This window comes from Neolamprologus brichardi, chromosome 5 (assembly GCF_056152115.1).
Source record: "Neolamprologus brichardi isolate AB-2024 chromosome 5, ASM5615211v1, whole genome shotgun sequence".
Classification (NCBI taxonomy): domain Eukaryota; kingdom Metazoa; phylum Chordata; class Actinopteri; order Cichliformes; family Cichlidae; genus Neolamprologus; species Neolamprologus brichardi.
In genome coordinates, this window is record NC_142108.1 from 4,692,545 (window position 1) to 4,712,964 (window position 20,420).

At 41.4% G+C, this 20,420-nt stretch overlaps 1 protein-coding gene across 1 annotated transcript in view; it reads left to right on the forward strand.

The window, feature by feature from the left end:
* The window catches only part of cntn3b (contactin 3b), a 52,850-nt gene extending 33,064 nt beyond the window's left edge, over positions 1 to 19,786 (forward strand). Inside the window, exons 12-23 of the mRNA XM_006784752.3 lie at positions 359 to 486; positions 2,194 to 2,369; positions 4,925 to 5,042; positions 5,879 to 6,037; positions 6,165 to 6,314; positions 10,501 to 10,571; positions 10,959 to 11,190; positions 11,622 to 11,731; positions 12,977 to 13,163; positions 14,670 to 14,782; positions 14,884 to 15,049; positions 15,566 to 19,786. Of these exons, the coding sequence (XP_006784815.2) occupies positions 359 to 486; positions 2,194 to 2,369; positions 4,925 to 5,042; positions 5,879 to 6,037; positions 6,165 to 6,314; positions 10,501 to 10,571; positions 10,959 to 11,190; positions 11,622 to 11,731; positions 12,977 to 13,163; positions 14,670 to 14,782; positions 14,884 to 15,049; positions 15,566 to 15,810 (1,855 nt within the window). The 3' untranslated portion in view covers positions 15,811 to 19,786. The remainder of the gene's footprint in view (positions 1 to 358; positions 487 to 2,193; positions 2,370 to 4,924; positions 5,043 to 5,878; positions 6,038 to 6,164; positions 6,315 to 10,500; positions 10,572 to 10,958; positions 11,191 to 11,621; positions 11,732 to 12,976; positions 13,164 to 14,669; positions 14,783 to 14,883; positions 15,050 to 15,565) is intronic.
* Positions 19,787 to 20,420: the final 634 nt, after the last annotated feature.

Consider the following 20,420-nt stretch of genomic DNA (forward strand, 5'->3'; position numbering starts at 1 on the left):
ATTTATACATGTTTGGAGATAGACATCTTCTAAATAACTACAGATTTTTAAAAAATGATGACCCAGCTAGTGGAAATAATATAATAAAACTGTTTAAAGTGGGGGGGCTTTGCATGTTATTTTTTTAATATCTAGCCAGTCGGTGACCTTTCAGCATGATAGGGGTTTCACACTGACCTCATCGATTTAAAGTCTTTAAATCTGAGTTATTTGACAAATCTTTGAGAATTTTATTATATACATGGCAATAGATGGAAACGTCATTACTATATACAAATCCAAAACAGAGCTTAACACTGTAGTCCTGCTTTACAATCGCTATCTTACCAAATACAGTAAAAAGCCACTCTCTTCTCAGGATTGCTTTGCTTCCAGATGGAACATTAAAGATTGCCAATGTAACCAAACGGGATGCAGCTAGCTACACGTGTATCGCTAAGAATCAGTTTGGGACGGCAAGCACAACAGGAAGACTGATTGTCACTGGTAAGTCTGGCCTAAAAGTCGAATCGCTCTCAGTTAATTAACCTTTTCACTTTCTGCTCCATCCCTTCTTTGTCATCCCACCTGACACACTTCCCATTCAAGAACTTTGATTTGCCTCTCAAGGCTTGTGCTAATTTTTTTTTTACAAACAATGGGTTCTTGATTTCAAAGAGAAGAAAAGAAACAAAAAAAACAGCTTTTCATTCATTCCTGATTTTGACAGCTGTTGTTAAAGATTTTAACTTGGGAAATTAACTCTCGGTTTTTAAATGGAATAAAGGAACAAGACAAACTCTGAAACCTTAGGAAAGACATGCTTTCTTGGTGAGAGTTACATAAGATAAGAGGCTATTATCAGTCATGTGTGTGTACACTAATAATAAAGCTGATGCTGTTTCACTTTAACAAGTGCTGAATATGATTATGGTGGTTATTGAGCGTGCTGGTGGCCATGTTTAAATCGCTGCAAACATCCAAAATTAGATGACAAATACAGTTGTCCTTTACCAGCCACAACAATGCTGCAATGCAGCATTGTGCTAGGAAAGATTGAGTTACAGCAACCATCTGGACACTTGTTTGGACCAAGAACATGGCTAAAAACTTTAACTGTTGGATTTTGATGGGTCATGATCTTGCCACACACGTGTACTCAAACACAAGCCATGAAGTGCTGAGCCAAAAAATCCTGTAACTGCTGGCAGAAGTAGTGACTATCAGTCTCGTCTTTCAGCTCTTCTAACTGAAATTCTATGAAATATGCACTCATTGATATTTTTAATGCAGCAGGCATTGTCAAGATTTCTATTGAGAGAAGGACTGAATGGTGAATCAGTGAGTTTAGTAAGACCACAACAAAACCAGGCAGGGCAGAATCCAGGGCTGATGTTATCCCGTACTATGGCGAGTTTTCTGCTCTTATATGCTAAATTTGATTTGATTGTTTATGTTAAAGTAACTTCAAATACCGTATAGTTGATAAGACTTTAAAGGGAAATTTTCTTATTAGCAAATAGACCGTTTCCTTGAAGTATTTCCAAAATAAAAGTCAGCTCTTTCTTGTCCTTATTTTTATGTATTTGTTTCTTTCAGCTTATTGCGTGTGTTATCAAGCAAGGATATTGTAAAATTAATGGGCCTGGTAAATAGCAGCTAAAATAGCAGTTAAGTAAGCAACAAATGCTTATCATTGATTTAGTTAAAGGTCATTATTTATGAGTGCAATGACATAACACGTTAGAGTAGTCCCCTATTTTTAATCTGTTGTGTGTGCAACTTTTTTTTTCTCATTACTTTCTATTCTTCTCATACGCTGACAGCTGAACCATTTAATGTCATGAAATTTAATTACTGTGACCTTTTGTCAACATATTCTGAGGGCCCCAATCCACCACAGTCACCAGTAAGAATGTGCTCCCATCTCAGTAATCCTGCTTCAAACAACTTTTTTTTTTTTTTCGTCCAAATTGATCTAGGGAGATAAAATGTGAACCCGCAAAGTCATTAAATGTTACTAATGGACAAGCTTGGAATTTAAGTGCTTATTAAAATCAGAAAAAAAAGCCACATTCATGAGTAATTTAATGACTGTTGCTCGGTTTAGCTGCGAATCGGAGTGAAATGGCAGTTGCAGGGGTCATGGTGGTGTTAGAGGTTTCAGTGGCAGAGATATTATCATGCTTGTGCTGTCATCTGTTGTCTGGCCAGAGCCCACCAGAATCACCATGAGGCCTACTAACATGGAGATTATTGTTGGCGAGAGCATCGTGTTACCCTGCCAGATTGCCTCCGATCCAGCTCTGGATGTCTCCTTCTCGTGGGCATTCAACGGCCAGCTCATCGACTTCCAGCGAGACAGCGATCATTTTGAAAGAGTGGGTGGGGTGAGTCATGTCGAGCATTAAACTCAGATACTTTCTGGCTACTCTGGGATTAATTGGGACACAGTGTGTAACGCGCAAGGGTATGCTCCACAGCCCGGCTGAGGGCTTCATAAACCCTAATAATACTCAAACGAAGAGATTTAGGCGAAGATTTGAAGGTTTCTCTGTGGTCAGCTGTGAACAGAATTTCAAAAAGGTAGCGATATCAGTTACAGATATCGCAGTATCTGAATGGCGGTATCAGCTCTGTAATTGGGATCCTTACCTTTTGAATTGCCTGTGCAAGCTGCCATGTGTTACACCTCTAAAAATATATCAGTGAAATGCCGTTTTAGTCTTACAGAGGGCCCTCGTTAATAAAGTCTTTATACTTTTCATCCCTTCAACTTCTAATTCCTGTACCTCAAGGGAGAACATTTTCTTATCATCTCCCTGCGCTGTAATTGAATTTGCATACCTATTTATGAATCTAGAGTCCCGAAATAATTAAGTAATGAGCTGGCTGGCATTCACCAAGGGCAGGCCTGGCACCAGTAAATGTTCATTTGAAATCCATATGCCTTGAAATATTGATAAGTGACGCCTTTTTATTATTTTTTTGTTGAATATTTGTTCCTTTTGATGAAGGGCAAAGTTAATTGTTCAGAGCTTGTCAGTTTCAAATTGCTATGCACACTCTTTTTGCTTCACATACCGCCGCTTATCATCTGAGGTTTTGGAGTCTGATCACTGCCATTCATGTGGTAATATTTGACATCGTATCTCAATACGCTCACGGTTTTGTGGACACGGCGCACTCGTTTCTTCATGAAAGCAAATGGCAATTACTAATGACATTGAACTGTGCATAGGCATTTAATGAGAGATAGTTTTCACAGAGTCTGTTTCCCCTGTCCAGAGAGATTACCAACCCCCTGCTCAACAGCTTCTGATGAATTAATTAACATAATTAAAGCAAATCTGCCTCATCACTTCCTTCCTGCCAAGGCAGGAAGCCTGCGACGCATCGCAAGCTCTCGGGTCGGCCAGGTGGCGGCTGACATTGGAAGGAGAATCAGGCATGGCGCTTCAAAACTGTCAGGGAAGAGGAGAGAAGATGAAAGGAAGGGTAAAAGAGAAAAAAAGAGCGAGAAAGATAGTCACTTCATCCCTCGGGCGCATAGAAGTGCCATTCGGCTCAGCTCTGCTTTGTCAGTTGCCTTAGAGAGGTGAAGATCCATGGGTGTTCATGCCCAGTCGCGGCACAGTGGAACTATGATCACTAGCCTTTGGAGTTGATGAGATCTACTGTGACTGCAGTGAGTCTTACCTGGCTTTTCCCCAGGTGACTAGTTTCTAAAGCAGCACACTCTTTTTCTCTGGCTGACATGCTTTGTGACAGACCACTTCAAGAGGTGACTTTCAAAAGGCCCGACTCCCATCAGCAGTCCAAATGAGAGCGCAGTAATGTTGCCTGGATAAAGCGTATTAAGTTTGCTGACTTTCCATACTTTTCTTATTGCCTTTGAGCACCCACCAGAAAACCCCCAAACAATCAATCAGTTGATCCCCCCCCCCAAAGACCCATCTGATGCTGTACAGTAGCAAGTGCGTGTCACGCTGTGCAAGAGGGCTCTAATAATCGCGCTTTACAAGATGATTGAACGACGCAGACATGCTGAAGTGTAGCATGATAGCTTTTAGGTTAGGTTGTTTCATTGCGATGTGATGAATGCTCGGCTAATTGGAATGCACTGAAAGAATATTTAAGCGAGCTATGAAGATCTAAATCAGCCGCGCGGTTTAGATTCGCCACGTACGACTGATGAGTAATTTTGTGCCGCGTTTTCCCACATGAATTTTAAAATGAACAAATACTTTCACGGGTGCTGGAAAAAAAACTATTCTGATCGCTAACATATTCTGTCAGTACAGAGAAATGAGCTACGCACCGCACTTGCTAGTTGTTTTTAGAAGAGGTGTCTTTGTAGTCGAAAGCACTAGAAGATGTTAGGAATAAACAATGATTTCCATTCTTTTTGAAAGCAAAGAAAAATGCAGAATTACAAACTCATTTTGAAGGTAATTCTGCTTTATGTAGCCACACACAGTAACTCCCCTTTTCCAGATAAGAAAGTTAACATTTGCTGCTGTGTTTCGCTGCATGTTCCTCACGGCCATCACATGCATGCAGCCCGTGTAAAATAATATTTACTCTTTACACTGGGAGTTAGACTCATATCTTGCTTGAGCTTGTGTAATTAGAGAATAATTAGAATTGCTTTGCCAATTAGCTCGTCTGTGTTTGTTTTGTGTGTCCTGTGTGTAGCGGGTAGTTGTTTACAGGGGGTTTGGAGGCCGGTTGGTTAGAGAGTGCCTGAAGGACGGCCAATAGGGTTATTTGCTCTGAGTACATCTGCCATGTCAGTTGTTTGTGTTTGAAAGATGCAAAAATCAGCGGCCCGGAGTCGCTGTGATTGTATTGGATGTTATGAAATGTAAAAGCATCCGAGAGCCACAGGCTGAAAGATTAATTAACGCTACATCTCTTACTTAACCTTATTTCTCTCTTTCAGAGCATATCAGGGGATCTGATGATTCGTAACATCCAGCTGAACCACGGTGGGAAATATGTCTGTGTTATTGACACTGATGTGGAAAGCCTGTCCACCTCTGCCATTTTGGTCGTCAAAGGTAAGAGAAGGGCTGGATTTCGGTTGCTTTTGTGTGAGCGCCGTAGCACGGCTACCACAGAGCGTGTGTAAAAGTATTCAAAGCAAAAAAAGTTTGACAGAAGGGTGCGAAACATCCCCGAGGCTCTCGCTAAAGATACACGATGGGGAAGCAAAAATGGATGCTGTCTCAGTCTGTAACGTCAGCTCCTGTTTATATACTGTACTTGTTACTGAAATGCAGTAATGGTGTACACGCTCGCTCTGGTGTGCGAGGTAGCTGAGGTAGCTTTGTTGATATGTGCCTGGTGTATCTGGCTCCGTGTACAAGCGTATCTCTGGTGATTTACATTGGTATTCATGCCCTAAACAAACTCTAATAGCTGTCCCAGGTGCTTTGAGAAGGCAATGTTTATCACAGAAAATGACTGTAATTGGCTCATTTACACACCGGCAAAATATCATGGAAAGCATTTGAATAATGGAGCAGCAAAGCAAACGGCTATAACATGGTAAAGACTGAGCATGTTGTAGTCGCAAACACTCGCTTTTCTATTCTTTCCTTTTTCTACTTACTGATGTCTCCTCCTCATGAAGCACCTATTTCCTTTTCTAATAAACGATCCCATTCACTTTATCTTTCCACAGCCGGTGAACTCATCACTTAACAATCCCACACTCGCACACATACACACACATAAAGCGTGTACACACCAAGGGCGCAGCCCTTAATTAAAGCGAGTGTGATGGCCTTGATATGTAACAATGTGTACAAGTCTTTATGAGCTTGATGAGAGGAGGCTTTTTTAAATGGGTGCTCACCTTGGGTTCACCCTCGTCACTGTCTGATTGATGCAGGTCCCCCAGGTCCTCCGGACAAGGTATCAGTGGAAGAAATCACAGACAGTACAGCACAGTTATCCTGGACTCCCGGAAGGGACAACGGCAGCCCCATCACCGGCTACATCATCCAGGCTCGAACTCCTTTTACCGTGGGCTGGCAGGCTGTAGACACAGGTACGCTGAAAAGAGGCTTCTGTAGTATTTATTTTGCCTGGATATTTATTTGCTCATCATTCAGTTGGAGTCCAGTTTTTAGCGTTCAATTTTCTTTCTATTAAAGAACTGAATTTCCACTTTGCAGTGCCAGAGGTGGTCAATGGTAACATGCTGACAGCCACGGTGGTGGGTCTGAATGCGTGGGTGGAGCACGAGTTCAGGGTGGTGGCACGCAACGCTGTAGGGCTTGGCGAGCCTAGCCCAGCATCAGCCAAGACCAGGACGGAGGATGCAAGTATGTACATCAAAAAAATTAAAGCTACACACATTAACAGATATAAGCACCGATGGATCAGCTTTACTTTAAAATGTTCACTTTCTGGGACTCTATGTCTTCCTTGGCAAAAAAAGAGTTGAGATTATAGCACAACCACAGAACTGTGGAAAATCAATTCCAAAAGTGACGCTTATTTTATTTGTGTTGGCGGTTTTTGATGTTATTGCCAGTTTGTTTGACGGCGGAGCGCTTTTACAAAAACACTTGCAATGGTGTGATAGTGAGCTAAAGTTAATATGTCCAAGAAAGTGACTGCTATGCTACAGATGATTTCACAGGAATAAATACCACATACTTCATTAGGTAGAAACGATAAATTGCTTGATAATTAAACATCAAATCACCCAATCACACCAACTCAGTGCATTATAGCATTTTTGATATGGTAAAGATTACCTGCTGAAGATTAACCCAAGTATCAGGATGGAGAAGAAAGGTGAAACTGCTGATCAACTGGATTTTCCCACACGACCATCTGTAGTAGATCCCAACCAATATAGGGTTGTTTTTTTTTATCAATACCGATATTTGGTCATTTAAAAAATCTGACGTTCCAATATATTCGATATATAACAGATTTCACCAGCATTGGTTATAGGGCTGGGTCATATCATACCTTAAGGTTGGGCAACGATAAGAAAATGAAATATTGCAATAGAATATGCGCAGTGCCTTTGTTTTCATACGCACATGCGGAAAAAGCATGGCGGTGACGGAGAATGAGAAGGGCGAAAGCAGATTGTTGAATGAAACGGATGAACCAGAATTGGTTTTTAAAAATGCTGCAACTTCAGTGGTGTGGAACTGGTTTAGCTTTCGTCCGTCAGATACACAACAAAGCTCTATATTTGGTAGAGCATGCTAGCGGGCCGTCGTTACTACTGAAAATACAGCACACTTCCTTTGATTTTTCTGAAAATCGACAGTGCCCCTTATAATCCCGTGTGCCCTATGTATGAATTCTGGTTGTGTTTACTGACCTCGAAACGATTTTATGTGGTACACGGCGAAAATCTGTCAAATTTTTCAGTACGACTTTGCTAAGCTACGAACCCGCACCGCTTGATGGATTGTCGGAGCATTACGGCTATCGTAGGCAGGAGCCTCGCGGAGTGATACGTACTGTGCTTCAACATAATATTACCGTATTGTGTGTATAACCTCTCTTTAAGTTTTGTGGATATTATACATGGTTATGCTGAGGATATGTCGACCAATTTCCACTGGAGATGCCTTTTGGTTAAACTGTCAGCAAGGAATTTACATTGTTAAATTTTTATATAACTTTAATGCACATAAAAAACAGCTGCTTGTTTAAGTGAAAATACATAGATGGTTTTTTTTGCACTAATAAAGTTGTGGAGTTGTAAAGTATTTTGTCTAGTGTTAATTATATCGTCAGTTATATCGTTATCGCAAATTTTCAAATGTATATTGTGATAAATATTTTTGGTCATATCGCCCTGCTCTAATTGGTTATGTTTAGTCATTTATTTACTCATTACCCTGCAGTGCTCGGATCAGCTGGTTAATGTTTTTGTGGCACTTCAAAGCTGTGTTGCCAACAGGGATGTTGCAGAATGCCCTCTAGTGGACAAAGTATGTAGTAAGAATGAACTGTGTTTCAACCCCCCTCTTCTTTACTTTTTACATTTTCATTTGTGGGAATTTATTGCGAATGATGATACCAACAGATAAGCAAATAGGTAATACTACCAGTAGTATTCGCTCGTCTGTAAATTTGTCGGCCCACCAAACTGGACAGGAGTTTGGAAACGCGTTACCTGGTCTGAGGAGTCCGAGTTTCAGCTGCAGCATTCCAGTGGTATGGTCAGTTTGGTGTAAATAACATAGAAGAGTGGAGCCAGCCCTCCTTGCATCAATGGTGTAGGCGATGTTGGTAAAATAGGGTGTGGGACAGTTGTTCTGGCAGATCCTGATCTCCTTAGTAACAACTGAGCATCGTTTCAGCATCAGTTTTGTTGTTGACCATGTCCTTGTTTACCTCAAACTGATTTCTTGAACATGACAGGAAGTTCACAGTACTCAAATGTCATCAGATCTCAATCCAATACTTTGGGATGTGGTGAAACAGGAGATTCACATTCATGAATGTGCTGCCAGCAAATCTGGAGCAACTATGTGATGCTATCGTGTCAACATGAACCAAAATCTCTGAGAAATGAATTAAGGCAAAGAATTAAGGCAGTTCTGAAGGCAGAAAGGGTTCCAAACCAGTACTAGCAGGGTGTAAATAATGAAGTAGCTTATTCTTCTGAAAAACCAAGAAACTCCATGGTGTTTCCATTTTAAATGTTTTGAAATTTAGAGAGATACACAAGTGAAAATGAACATAAGGTTTGCGATTTACACTGGTTGAATTCACACAAAATACCCCATAATAAAAAACATGACCACAGTAATGCTGCCACCACCATGCTTCACTGTAGGGTTGGCATTGGCCTGGTGATGAGCAGTCCCTGGTTTCCCCAGACATGGAGGCTTGACATTCAGACCAGCAGTTCAATCTTCATTTCATCAGACCAGAGGATTTTGCTTCTCATGGTTTGAGAGTCCTTCAGGTGCTTTTTGGCAAACTCCAGGCAGGCTGTGATGTGCCCTTTACTGAGGAGTTGCTTCTATCTGGCAACTCTACCATACAGGCCTGATCGGTGGAATGCTGCAGAAATAGGTGGCCTTCTGGAAGCTTCTCTCCACAGTACAACGCTGGAACTGGTCACCTCCCTGACTGAGGCCATTCTCCCTGATAAGGGAAGACTCCTGTTAGCTCAAAACCTTTTCTGTTTACAGATGATGGAGACCACTGTGCTCATTGGGACCTAAAGTGCTTCAGAAATGTTTCTGTGCCTCAGTGCAGTCCTGTCTTGGTGGTCTGCAGACAATTCTTGAGCTCAGTTTTATGTGTTAAAGGCTGTGAATACTTATGTACATGTTATAGTTTGGGCTTTTATTTATTTTTTTAAATTGCTAGAATTTCAAGCACATTATCACTTTGTTACTTTTTCTAAATATTATTTTGCATTTTTGCTACTGATTGGAATAAAGTCTGACCTTGTCCTGTGTGTTTGCCCAACTAAGCCTGGTCAGAATAGAGAAGAACTATCAGGCTATGGACCTTAGATTTTGTGTCAACTGGAAACGGATCCTTCACACTCTTGCTCTGTCACATTACTAAAAGTGAAGCATTTATAGGCTAAATCACTCGCTTTAGAAGTTCACTTTGTAGAAGGAACTAAAACAGCTTATTTCAGACAGAGGATGAACTGAGGGGCCGCACCAAGAACAGAGGACTAGTCTGAACTGGGAATCATGGAAAGCTACTCTAGTAGAGTCAAAGAATATAGAGCATCAAATAAGCATAACAGGTACGCTTTAACAATTTTAAGGCTTCTTTGATGAGCCTGTCATTTGCCCCGTCTCTTGAAAATAGCCCCTTTTTTAGCCCCTTTGCAGACCTGGCGTACGTAGCTTAAAACATGCATCTTCTGCTTCAGTAGAGCAGCATGCAAAGCCTTAAAGTGTTACAGAAACTCTCAGATATTTTCTAAATCACAACATTTTATATTTTTCAGTTATATTTTTCATAGAACTTTGTTTATATATAATGATTGTTTTATTGTAGTTAAAGTTGTAGGTATGGCAAAAAAAGAAGGATATCAAGTCTGGGTAGGAAAAAAAAAGGAATCTCAATTCCAAGCATTCAACCACTCCTGGGCTTCAAACACAAACGCTGCTTACTAAATCAGGGCTCCACTTACGAAAGGATACTATGAGGACGTGCTTGAGTGCTCCTCCACCTACACTGTCGTTTTTTCCAGCACGCTGCAGTGCACAAACAGCCTAGTGGGAATTGAAAAGGAGTGGGTTGAGTCAAATGTCATTTGCAAAATATTACAAATCTTGGCTTGCGGTGTATGCACGCTGACATTTGGGCAAAGTCTGTAAGTCACTATTCTCTGCAATGCTTGTGTTTGCACAAAGTGGGGGATTTGTGGGGTGTGAAATGGAAGGCGAAGTATCTGCAGCTGGCATACTCGTCATAAGGTTACAAGTACAGTCGAGGCTTGTCGTTGAGCTTTGTAAACTGTGTTCTAATTGCTCCCCTTTGGGCTTTACCTCTCAGTTCCTGATACAGCTCCCACTGATGTTGGAGGTGGAGGCGGCACAAAGTCTGAATTAGTGATAACATGGGAGGTAAGTCATCTGTCACATTTTACTGTTCTCTCCATTGCCGGGTAATGGTTTTGCTTAATTGTGCAGAATTGAAAGGAGCAATTTTATGACCCCCATTAGAAGGAGACACCATTCATCTGGCTCAGCCCCCAAGTGCCATTTATTCCTCCAAAAGCAGGGATGGGGACACTTTCTTTAGAAAGAACTGTGCTCTTTAGCCACAATCACATATGAAAAGGAAAGATAAGGTAAAAGGCATTTGTGGAGGCTTCTAGGTAGTGGCAGCTGAGAAAGGGGCTGTGTCTATTCACGATATCCCTTAGTCGAGGCACAGTGCAGAGACGGGCCTGTCTGTTTTTTTGTCTGTATGCGTTTTAATATCACTATAGTTTTGTGTTTTGCTCCCAGCCTGTGCCCGAGGAACTGCAGAACGGAGAGGGTTTCGGCTACATCATCGCCTTCAGGCCTGTGGGCACGGTCACGTGGACGCGAGCGGTTATCTCCACACCGGCGGCGCGTTACGTTTTCCGAAATGACACCATCCCACCCTTCTCGCCTTTTGACGTCAAAGTGGGGGCATACAACAACCGAGGCGAGGGGCCCTTCAGCTCTATCGCCGTCGTGTACTCGGCAGAGGAAGGTAGGGTACGGACTTCTCGGCCTGGCGGCGGAGAGTGACGCTTAAATAAGCTATAATCTCCCTCCTTATAACCATGACCTTGAATAGTAATCATGAAATGAGCTGCTTTTTTTTCCAGTGCTGTTATTTCCTTCCACTCTCAAGCTGGGAATGTCAACTTGATATTAGTTATCGTGCTGGTAGATTACAGGAAATCCTAGCAGACTCTTACCACACCGCACTGTCAGGGAGGTATCCTGTTAATTGAATTTGCCGGGCAGATAGTCTTCCCTTATGTCAGTCACAGATCCCATTAAAAGAGAGCGGGGGAAATAGCTTTTCAGTGAAACTACAGGTCTATTTTGTGCCTTACCTCTTATTGCTATTAGTGTGTGTGATGGTGTTGGATGAGTCTGTGGGATTCTTACCACATTTCTGCTCTATTTCTGCAGTCCCCAGTGTGGCTCCTAAGAGGGTTAGGGCTAGAAGTGTGTCTGCAGCACAAATTGAAGTGAGCTGGGAAGCTCTTCCCACCATCCCTGAAAGAGTGCTTGGATATGAGGTACGAACTGCTACAAAATCATATTCTTTTCTCTCTTTTTTTATTTCCCTTTCAAATAACATGATAAGTGGGTCTTTCCCTGTGCTTTGTTTATCCGTCTTATCCATTGTTTGTTTGTTTTTTTTAAAATGAGTCTCTCTCTTTAGCTTATGATATTCTCCGGCATCTTTGCATATATCTCAGAAGAGATTTTGTTTAATGCGTTACCATCACAAAGTGATCGCAATACTTTGGCACCCCAACACTGAACCCACGAGAGGAAAATAAAATTCCCTCATTGCTTCAAGAATGCAAAGAAGGCTTTGCTGTTTTTAGTCTCCCTCCTCCTGTGCTCTTTCAGTATCTGTCACCTCTGGCCCTTTGCACAAAGCTCTGCAGTTGCCATAGTGCTGGCCACATTGTGCTTTCAGAACAGAGCTCAATTCTCCAAATGTGGTTCTGAAGTGGATTTAGGCTGCTGAATCTCAATAGGCCACCAACAGTATGGAAACCAAGGACTACACGTGTGAGGCACTCAGCTTTTAAGGAGATGTTGTTGGGCTTGTAAATTCAGTCGACGTTCAGATTTAATAATCCTGCGGAAAAGATTTGATTTCTGATCTTTATTAAACATGACTTTAATTGTCAACAAATTGGAAATACAACAATTTATGGGCAATTGAAAAACAGTACGACAGGCTTCACATTTCAGTTTAATCACTTATTGACTCAAGTCTTGTCACTTAATTCGAGATATATGAATATTAAAGATGACCCACAGCAAGCGGCAAGTTTGCTTTATCAAATATCGCGTCACCTGCACCTCTAAGTGTTGGCTGAAAGCCTGAGGGAAAGTTAGCTCTGCATCTAGTTTTACCGACCTGATGCTTTGCTAAACTAAACTAAAGTATTCTTTTAAAAACAATATTCTCAAGATTTATCCATAACCTCTTTTCTTTAAGATCCACTTTCCTTAGACTTAGAAAGACTTAAGGCAGAATTTTCGATCCTGGGTCAGTGATCATATGGCTCTCTAGTGCCCTCTGTATATAAGTAGGGCGGCTGAGAGGATGTGCATCAGGAACTGAGACTCAACTAGTGAAAAATGTATTATTCACCACCTCCTCCCCCTCCCTTTCTGTAATACAAACAGCATTTCAGATTTCACGATGGATTGTGAATTTTAATAATGCAATGAAATGCACCGCTTGAATCTTTGCACCTGGGAGCCTGACTTTTTTTTTTTTACCCTTCTTCTCCTACCAGGTCATGTACTGGGAAGATGACACCAAGCCTGACACTATTGGCAAAGTGCGCTTATCTGGAAACTACACGCTGGTTAATATCACAGGGCTGAAAGCAAATACGGTGTACTACCTGTCTGTGGCTGCTTTCAATACGGCTGGCCCTGGGCCACAGTCCGTGCCCATCAACAGCACCACAAAGAAACCACGTGAGTCCATCCCCAGACGCACATTGAAAGTATCTTTACATGGTAACCTTCAGTTTGGCATTGGACTGTCCTCACCATGCTGAGTGTTGCATTTGTTCAGCTTTACTGTTAGTGCTCAGACTGTTCCTTTTTCCAAACAGAAGTAGCCCTAACTGCCTCACGCCTGCAACAAATCCAGGAAGTCGTCTTTAGTTTGGCAAATCTGTTTAAACAACCCCTGCAGGTTTAGATCACATTTGTGCTTATTTTTTCCTATATTTGTATGCTCTTATGTTTTTTCCTTACACCTCTGAAACTGGTCATAGCCAAAAGCCGTCCCCCTCTGAGCTTGGCTCTGCTGGTGGTCTCTGCTTGTGAACAGTAGGGAGTCCTCACTCTCGCCAAGAGCTTGCTTATAGGAGATCTTTGTCTGATCTTTGGGGTTGTCTTCTATTATAAATAAGCTCCTCTGAGATGAACTGGCATTATAACAATATATAAAAAAATATATGAATGTATTTTGGAAATCTCAGAATGGAAAGAGCAGGAAAAAATCTATTCACTACACAAATAATGATAACATGGGGAAAAAATAACAGAAAAGAAAATTATATTCTCCTCATCAGATGAGCAGTATACAAAAGAGTAGTTTTCCAGTTTGCATTAGGACATCAAATTGGAAAAATCAAGCAGATTTCCCTTAAAAATCACTTTCTGATGGGTTGGTCAATTTTGTTTTATTCTTTTTACCCTCAAGCAAGTCGAGCGGATTGTTAGCCACTACCATGGATGTGAAACTAACTCGTGGTATTCAAACTTGGATCCCAAGTCAGTTCAAATATAAAGATAAATGTAATATATAAGGCACATTTATGCCAGTAAAAGAAGTGCAGTGTGTCCCTTATTCATTTTACTTTATCTTTGGGCCCCTGATACGACTGTGCCATATCACATTATGACAACGCTCACTTCTCTCGGGGTCCTGCTACTGCATGGCTCGGGTTATTAGCCAGCTAGGTAAGCTGTCGAGCACCAAGAAATATTTGAAATAATGGCATTAAATTTAAACCCAGCGAAATCTCTGTTAAGTTTGTGACACGGTCCTTATGTCTCATGTGAGGAATCCTGTCTGAGAACATCTGGCATAGGAATGTTAGTTGGTAATTTAGGAACCAACAAAGTCAGGTACATATTCAAAAATGTCTAAAACAGGATGAACAGTCAGAATGAGGTAGAGCTTGCCAGTAGGAGTTTCCAACACTACTTTCTCCTTTGTTAGGGTTAACCTGACTCCAGCTAAATGACTCACTGCCTCTGAGATAGGTACAGTCTGTCCTTCCACTAGCATTAGTTTTGGGACACCAACAGTTTTCTCATATTATCACTAAGTGTTGTCTACAGTGCAGTTTATTGACTTTGTTGGAAATTCAACAAAAACAAGAATTTGAATGTTGCTCCAGAAAGATGCTTTTAAAAAAAAGGCAACCAGCATATCCTCTGTATACTTACTTCTGATTTCTTTTGTAGCTCCAGATCGGCCTCCGCTCAACATACAATGGAACATGATTGGCTCCACACTGACGCTGCACTGGAACCCTGTAGTAGCCATGGACACAGAGTCAAAGGTCACTGGGTATTTGGTAAGTCCCACTATTTTTGCAAAGCTGTGATTTATCTCCAGAAACAATAATGTTGGTGTTTGCATTAGCTCATTTTCCGGAGTCACTCCCCCTTGCCTCAGGTGATGCTGAAGAGACATCGCTACAATGACATCCTTACTGTGTCGACCAACCGAACCACTGCTGAGCTCAGCCTCTCAGCCAACGACAACTATCTCATTCAGATCAAAGCCGTGAGCGAGGGCGGCGAAGGTGTGGGAAGTGAGCCTATCCACATCCATAAATTAAGTGAGTTTCTTGTTTTTTTCCTTTTTTTAACCCACTGATAAATCTTACGGGTGAATTCATAATTTAGAGAGAGCATTTAATTTTTCTTCATCGCATCCTTTCCCAACCAGGTGTAATAGACAGTGCGAGAAAAGCGACCTTTTTAGAAATGCGTGCACGGTGTCATCCATCTCTGCCATTGGGTTATTATTCCTTGTTGACTGGCTGCTCAGCGCAGCAGCATATAAAGCAGTTCTGTGCTCCCATCCCGCTGCTGTGCAAAATTGTGAGGCGGCTCGATTTGGCGCTCTCCTCTTTTGATATGATACCAATTTTATCTTCTCGGGATACTTAGATAGCCTCTCCTGTTGAAAGGCACTAATAATGTAGATATAGGAAAGTGTCACGCTCGGTGTTTGATTTACGATGACTTGTCAGAAATTTAGAGGATAGCACAGCAGAGTGCGGGTTTTCTTCCTTTGAGTTGAGAGGTAGTTCTGGTTCTTAACGAGCTGCTCTGTGGGTTTTCGGTTGCAGGTATGGGAGCGCGGGGCTCGGGCGCGAGTCACCTCAGCCCGCTGTGTCACTCTGCAGTCCTCATCGTCGCTCTGCTCCATCTGGTGATCTTTAATCACAGCCGATGGAGTGCTCTCCCTCTCTCCCCCTCCATCCCTTCAGTCAGCCTGTCCTGTGTTAACCCTCCACTGGACTGGCACAAGGCCCGGGTTTCAGCGGCTGGACTGGGGAAGGCTGGAAAAGACTGGACTGCGCCAAACTCTTAAAGAGACCGTGCCACTTCTTCTTAAAGGACCATCAGATAGAGATGTGATGATTTGCGTGCATGAAATCTTTTGGTATTTTTTCCAGTGTCATAAGTGCCACCGTGCTTTAGGTTTCATTTTAGAAGTTCTGATGTCTACATGACTTATCTTAGTATCTTTGGAGATACTAATGCCTTAAAACCGACTTTACATATATAGTCCATACCAAAGTAGGTAACAGAGGCTGCTTGTTTTACCCTATAAGAAAAAAATAAGTTATTGTCTCAGCAAATTGATATAATATAACGATAGATTGCATCCATACTTGATCATCTCACAAGTCATTAAAACCACACTTATCCAGTATTTGTGCAGCCTTTTCGAACAGAAACATCCATTGCAGGCTTAAAGTTCTACAACGTTTTGTCAAATGTGTGAAAGATGAATAGCCAACTGATCAACTGTGTCCAAATCCCACTTAACCTGTGCACTAAAATAAACTTAAGAGTGTTCAAGAGCCATAGGCTCCTGAGCTAAGTTCCCCCTCCCAGTACTCTGATAGATCGTGGCATTTTGCTGTGTTTCATGCTCCTCTAAATAATAAATACCTATCCACATTTTCAGCCTAGCAGAAAAAAAAAAAGCCCAGATTCCAGAGAATAGAAACGTTTGGTATTTCAATGTCGAGCAGATCCCATGTGTACTGTTCCTCCTCTACATTTAGACGACCTGTATACTAGATCAGTTCATCGTATCGAGAACATGTACCATCTACACCCCAGATGACCAGCTGGCCCGGTGCACAGTGGACTTTGGGATAACAGTGCCTTCGGTAGAGGTATATTAACTTTTTTTCCTCTTTCTTTCCTCTTCAGAGAGATTCGTGTTGCAGCAGAGGTATTGTTTGCTTTTCTTTTCTGCAGAAATTAGTTAGAAAGGATAGGAAACTCGGCATGTAGAAGAACCCATTATCGGAAATGGTATGTTGATTAAATTTTCATCGACACACCGGAGCACCTACGACAAAAGGGGATTGGAAGCTTTAGGAAAGCCGCAATGGATTGAGATATATGACGGAAATTCTGGTCTCAGTATTTATGGTCTGTGGTATAATAAATGACTCCATCCGTAGCATAATTTATGGGCTATTAAGGTATCGGAATAATTGATGCGAATACCGTGGTGAAAGAGCCCTGACTGGAAATGGAGCAAAAGGCATGGCTGTCATTTTACCCCCACCTCATCGCTGTCGGTTGGACACATACCAAGCTGAACATTAACAAAGGAACATTGCTGCTCTGCTGAGGGAGCTACTTTTCACGCCTTTTTATCATGTGGATGAGTCTGTCAAAAGCCACCCAAGTAAAAGCCGAGGTGTGATTGCTGGGGTCCTGACAATGTTCACATGGAAGGATCCAGTCAACCCAACTGCTACACATTACTGTGCCTTTGCCGAACACGGGGCTGCGTACGGTTATTAGCTAGAGACTGTCATCGTCTGCATTTTGCACTCTTTACTCCCCCTCCCTCCCTAAAGTCCCCACCTCAAAGTCGAATGAAAGCACAAGGAATTGATGCAAGGTGACTGGATGTCCTCACTTAAATGTCTGAGCAGGTGTGCGGACCCCAGCGGCCTCGTAAAAAAAGTCCGACATAATCAGGCTGTCCTATCCGCTCCTCGACTGGTTTCATAAAGCGCCGCGCTTGTTGATTAGACTGCTGCAGACCAGTCAATGGGATATTGATTTTCCTGCCCCATTATTACAGCTGTCACAATTCAGCTGCTTGATTGACTGATGGCCGTGTTCTTATTGCACTTGTTGTGTTACAGTCAGTGATGTTTCAGATGTCCTCCACTACTTTTCTCCCTATCGGAAGACTTCAAAGACATTCTTTTTATTTTCTGTTGTTGTTGTGTTTTGGTTTGACTAGAAATCACTGTATTTGCTCCGCTTGTAGTGTACTTGTAGATTGTGACTTTGAATTGGAGCAGTGACCTGAAATTGATTAGCTGGTTTATTCTTTTGAGTTGCACATCAAAACAAACCCTGTCGTGCTCCAGCAGCAGTACTACTGTATCTTTCTTTCCAAGAGCAGAAAGGCCCGGTCACACCAGCATTTAAAACGGTGAAATTTCAGTTCCAGAGCAGTTCAGGCTTGCTTTGATCAGTGCAGTCACTTTTCTTGCCTTGAGTTAAACACGGGTGAATTTTTGGTGGCGCTGACATTGCTCACAGCATAAGAATCCAAATAGGGGGAGCTAGCCTGGCTAATTTACTCTGCTGCACTATCAACTTTTATTTAACTGCAGTATGTTTAAGTGTATCCTGCTCAACAAAAGATCTGTTTCTGTGAGCTTCAGTGGTGCGAATCCTCTCTCTTGCATAAACTGTGTGTCCTTAATGTCCCATTATGACAGTACTAATGACCTGGCAGTTTGCAATCTAGCTAGCTATTTTTTTTCCCCCGGGTTGGAGCTAAATTGGATGAGCCGGCTAAATACGTTTGTGATTTTATCTGATTTAAAGCATAAATGGATTCAGCAGGCATGTGCACCCACCAAGGCAAGGAATGGTTTGTAAAAATTGAGAAAATAGTCCAACAACCCACAGTAAAACCGATGACAATGCCTGGTTCGGCCGGCCAACTATAAAAATATGACACCGACTGGAATGAAAAGTAATTAATTTTCATGTTAAAAAAGAGCAGTAACCATGAAATATTGGTGTTTTCCAGATGTATTTCAGGTGAAATTCTATATACTGTTTAATCTATAAGTGCTGTATAGTATGCAGATACATCTATCTGTATTCCAATACTTAAATATTATGGACAGTTTGCAGCTATGTACTAAAGTAAAATATAAAATATTCTCCTATGAAAATGAGTTGGACCAAAGTATCTGAAATTATAGTTCACGTACAAGAAGAAAGTGAGAGTCGTGGCATTTTCCTTTGCACATTTCGTGTTTTTGCATATTATGCATTTTGCTGCATAAACTTTACATGTATATCACATGATTTTTACTTTTGAAGTGCTGACCCCATAGCTCTTCACTAGTCTGCTTTGATTGTCAGGCAAGTCTTTAATCATATATGTCTCCCTCTGGAGCCAATCTAGTGCCAAACCTTTTCTACCATTTGGTAAGTCTTCACTGAGTGAATCCTCGGAACAAGATAACCGCGTGGAATAAATAACCCAGTAGACAGAAAGCAGAAGGATTTAAGAGCCCTAGCTCGAGCGTGATCCTAACTCCACAGTATGTCCAGTAATTCACAAACTGGCCAGTCAAGCTGTGATGCCTGTTTTATGAATTTGGTGTGCAGTTTTCTGGTGTGACCGGGCCTCAAAGCAGCTTGCGTGTTTCTGAGTGGTGTTAATATTTCCATTAATATCCAAATAAGGTAACCTCATCGCCAGATTGCAGGCTAAAAGGTTATTAATTTACAGTACGTAATTATGTGGCAGTTTCTCAAACTGCCTTTTATTTACATAGACGTAGTTGAGCCTAATGTGTAACGTCTGCTCATGTTCACATAAGAAAATTAAAGTATTGTTTCTGACCTTGTGCTATAAAAAAATACTACAAAGTACAATCTGAAGAAAGTAAATAAAGGGAGTATTGGAGTGGCTGAAATGTATTGAACACAGAGCAACAACGTATCTATTTATATCCATTCAGTCATTTCAGTCAGTTTGGTTTTTTGTGGTTGTTGCTAGAAGTGCACCAGGTCCAGTGTATATAGCTTGCATATATTTCTTTTTTAAATATGGCCATCAAAGACAACCTTACTGCTTTTCTATAGTGTGTTCTCTGACCTTAATACTGGTGTATTAATCATTGATCTCTGTGAGATACTGACATGTAGAATGGCATTTTCATATTGAAAAGTAACTGTACTGTCTTGTATACTAAAATTGTGCATGTTAATCATTGTTTGTGAATTTGTGTTGAGTTTTTTTCTAAAACTATAAGTTAATAAAAATGTTTATTCCAGCTGCTGGTGTTTTCTCTTGCTTTTAGCCAGTTACTAACATACAAGGAGCTTTCTTTAATTTGTAATCCAAAACAAGGACCCCAGGGGGCCCCAGAGCCCTAAAGTGCTAGTGACTGTTTGGTAATTTGATTGATTGCATATTTGTATGAGAATTTGCTACAACAAAGTACAATAACAACTAAAAGGTCTACGTTATTAGCTGAGCTATTCCTGAGTGTTATTATTGTTGTTTAAATTGTTCTCAGCTAAATTAAGTTTTAACAAAATTACCACAAACTGACTAACACCAATAAAACCTGCATGGAGCCGGGATGTGTTATTCCAGCTGGGATATTGCTTAGTTTCTGAATCTCAGGGCAAATTATGCAGTTGCAGTTGTCACTATGTGCAATGTGGAATTTTGCACAACAGGGTGCTGTAAACACTGCAAAAAAAGGACGCGCAAAAGCGGGTCAACGGGGACCACTGTGCAAATATTTGCCCCGAGCATCCTACCAGGTTAATCTAGCTAGGTTAAATGATATGTAAGAAATCCTTTTAACTGTGGAAAAAGGGATATTTTTCTATATCAAAAATAGGCCTCGCCACAGAATTGGGATTTCGTCGGTAGAATTGAAGGAGGCCACATATAAT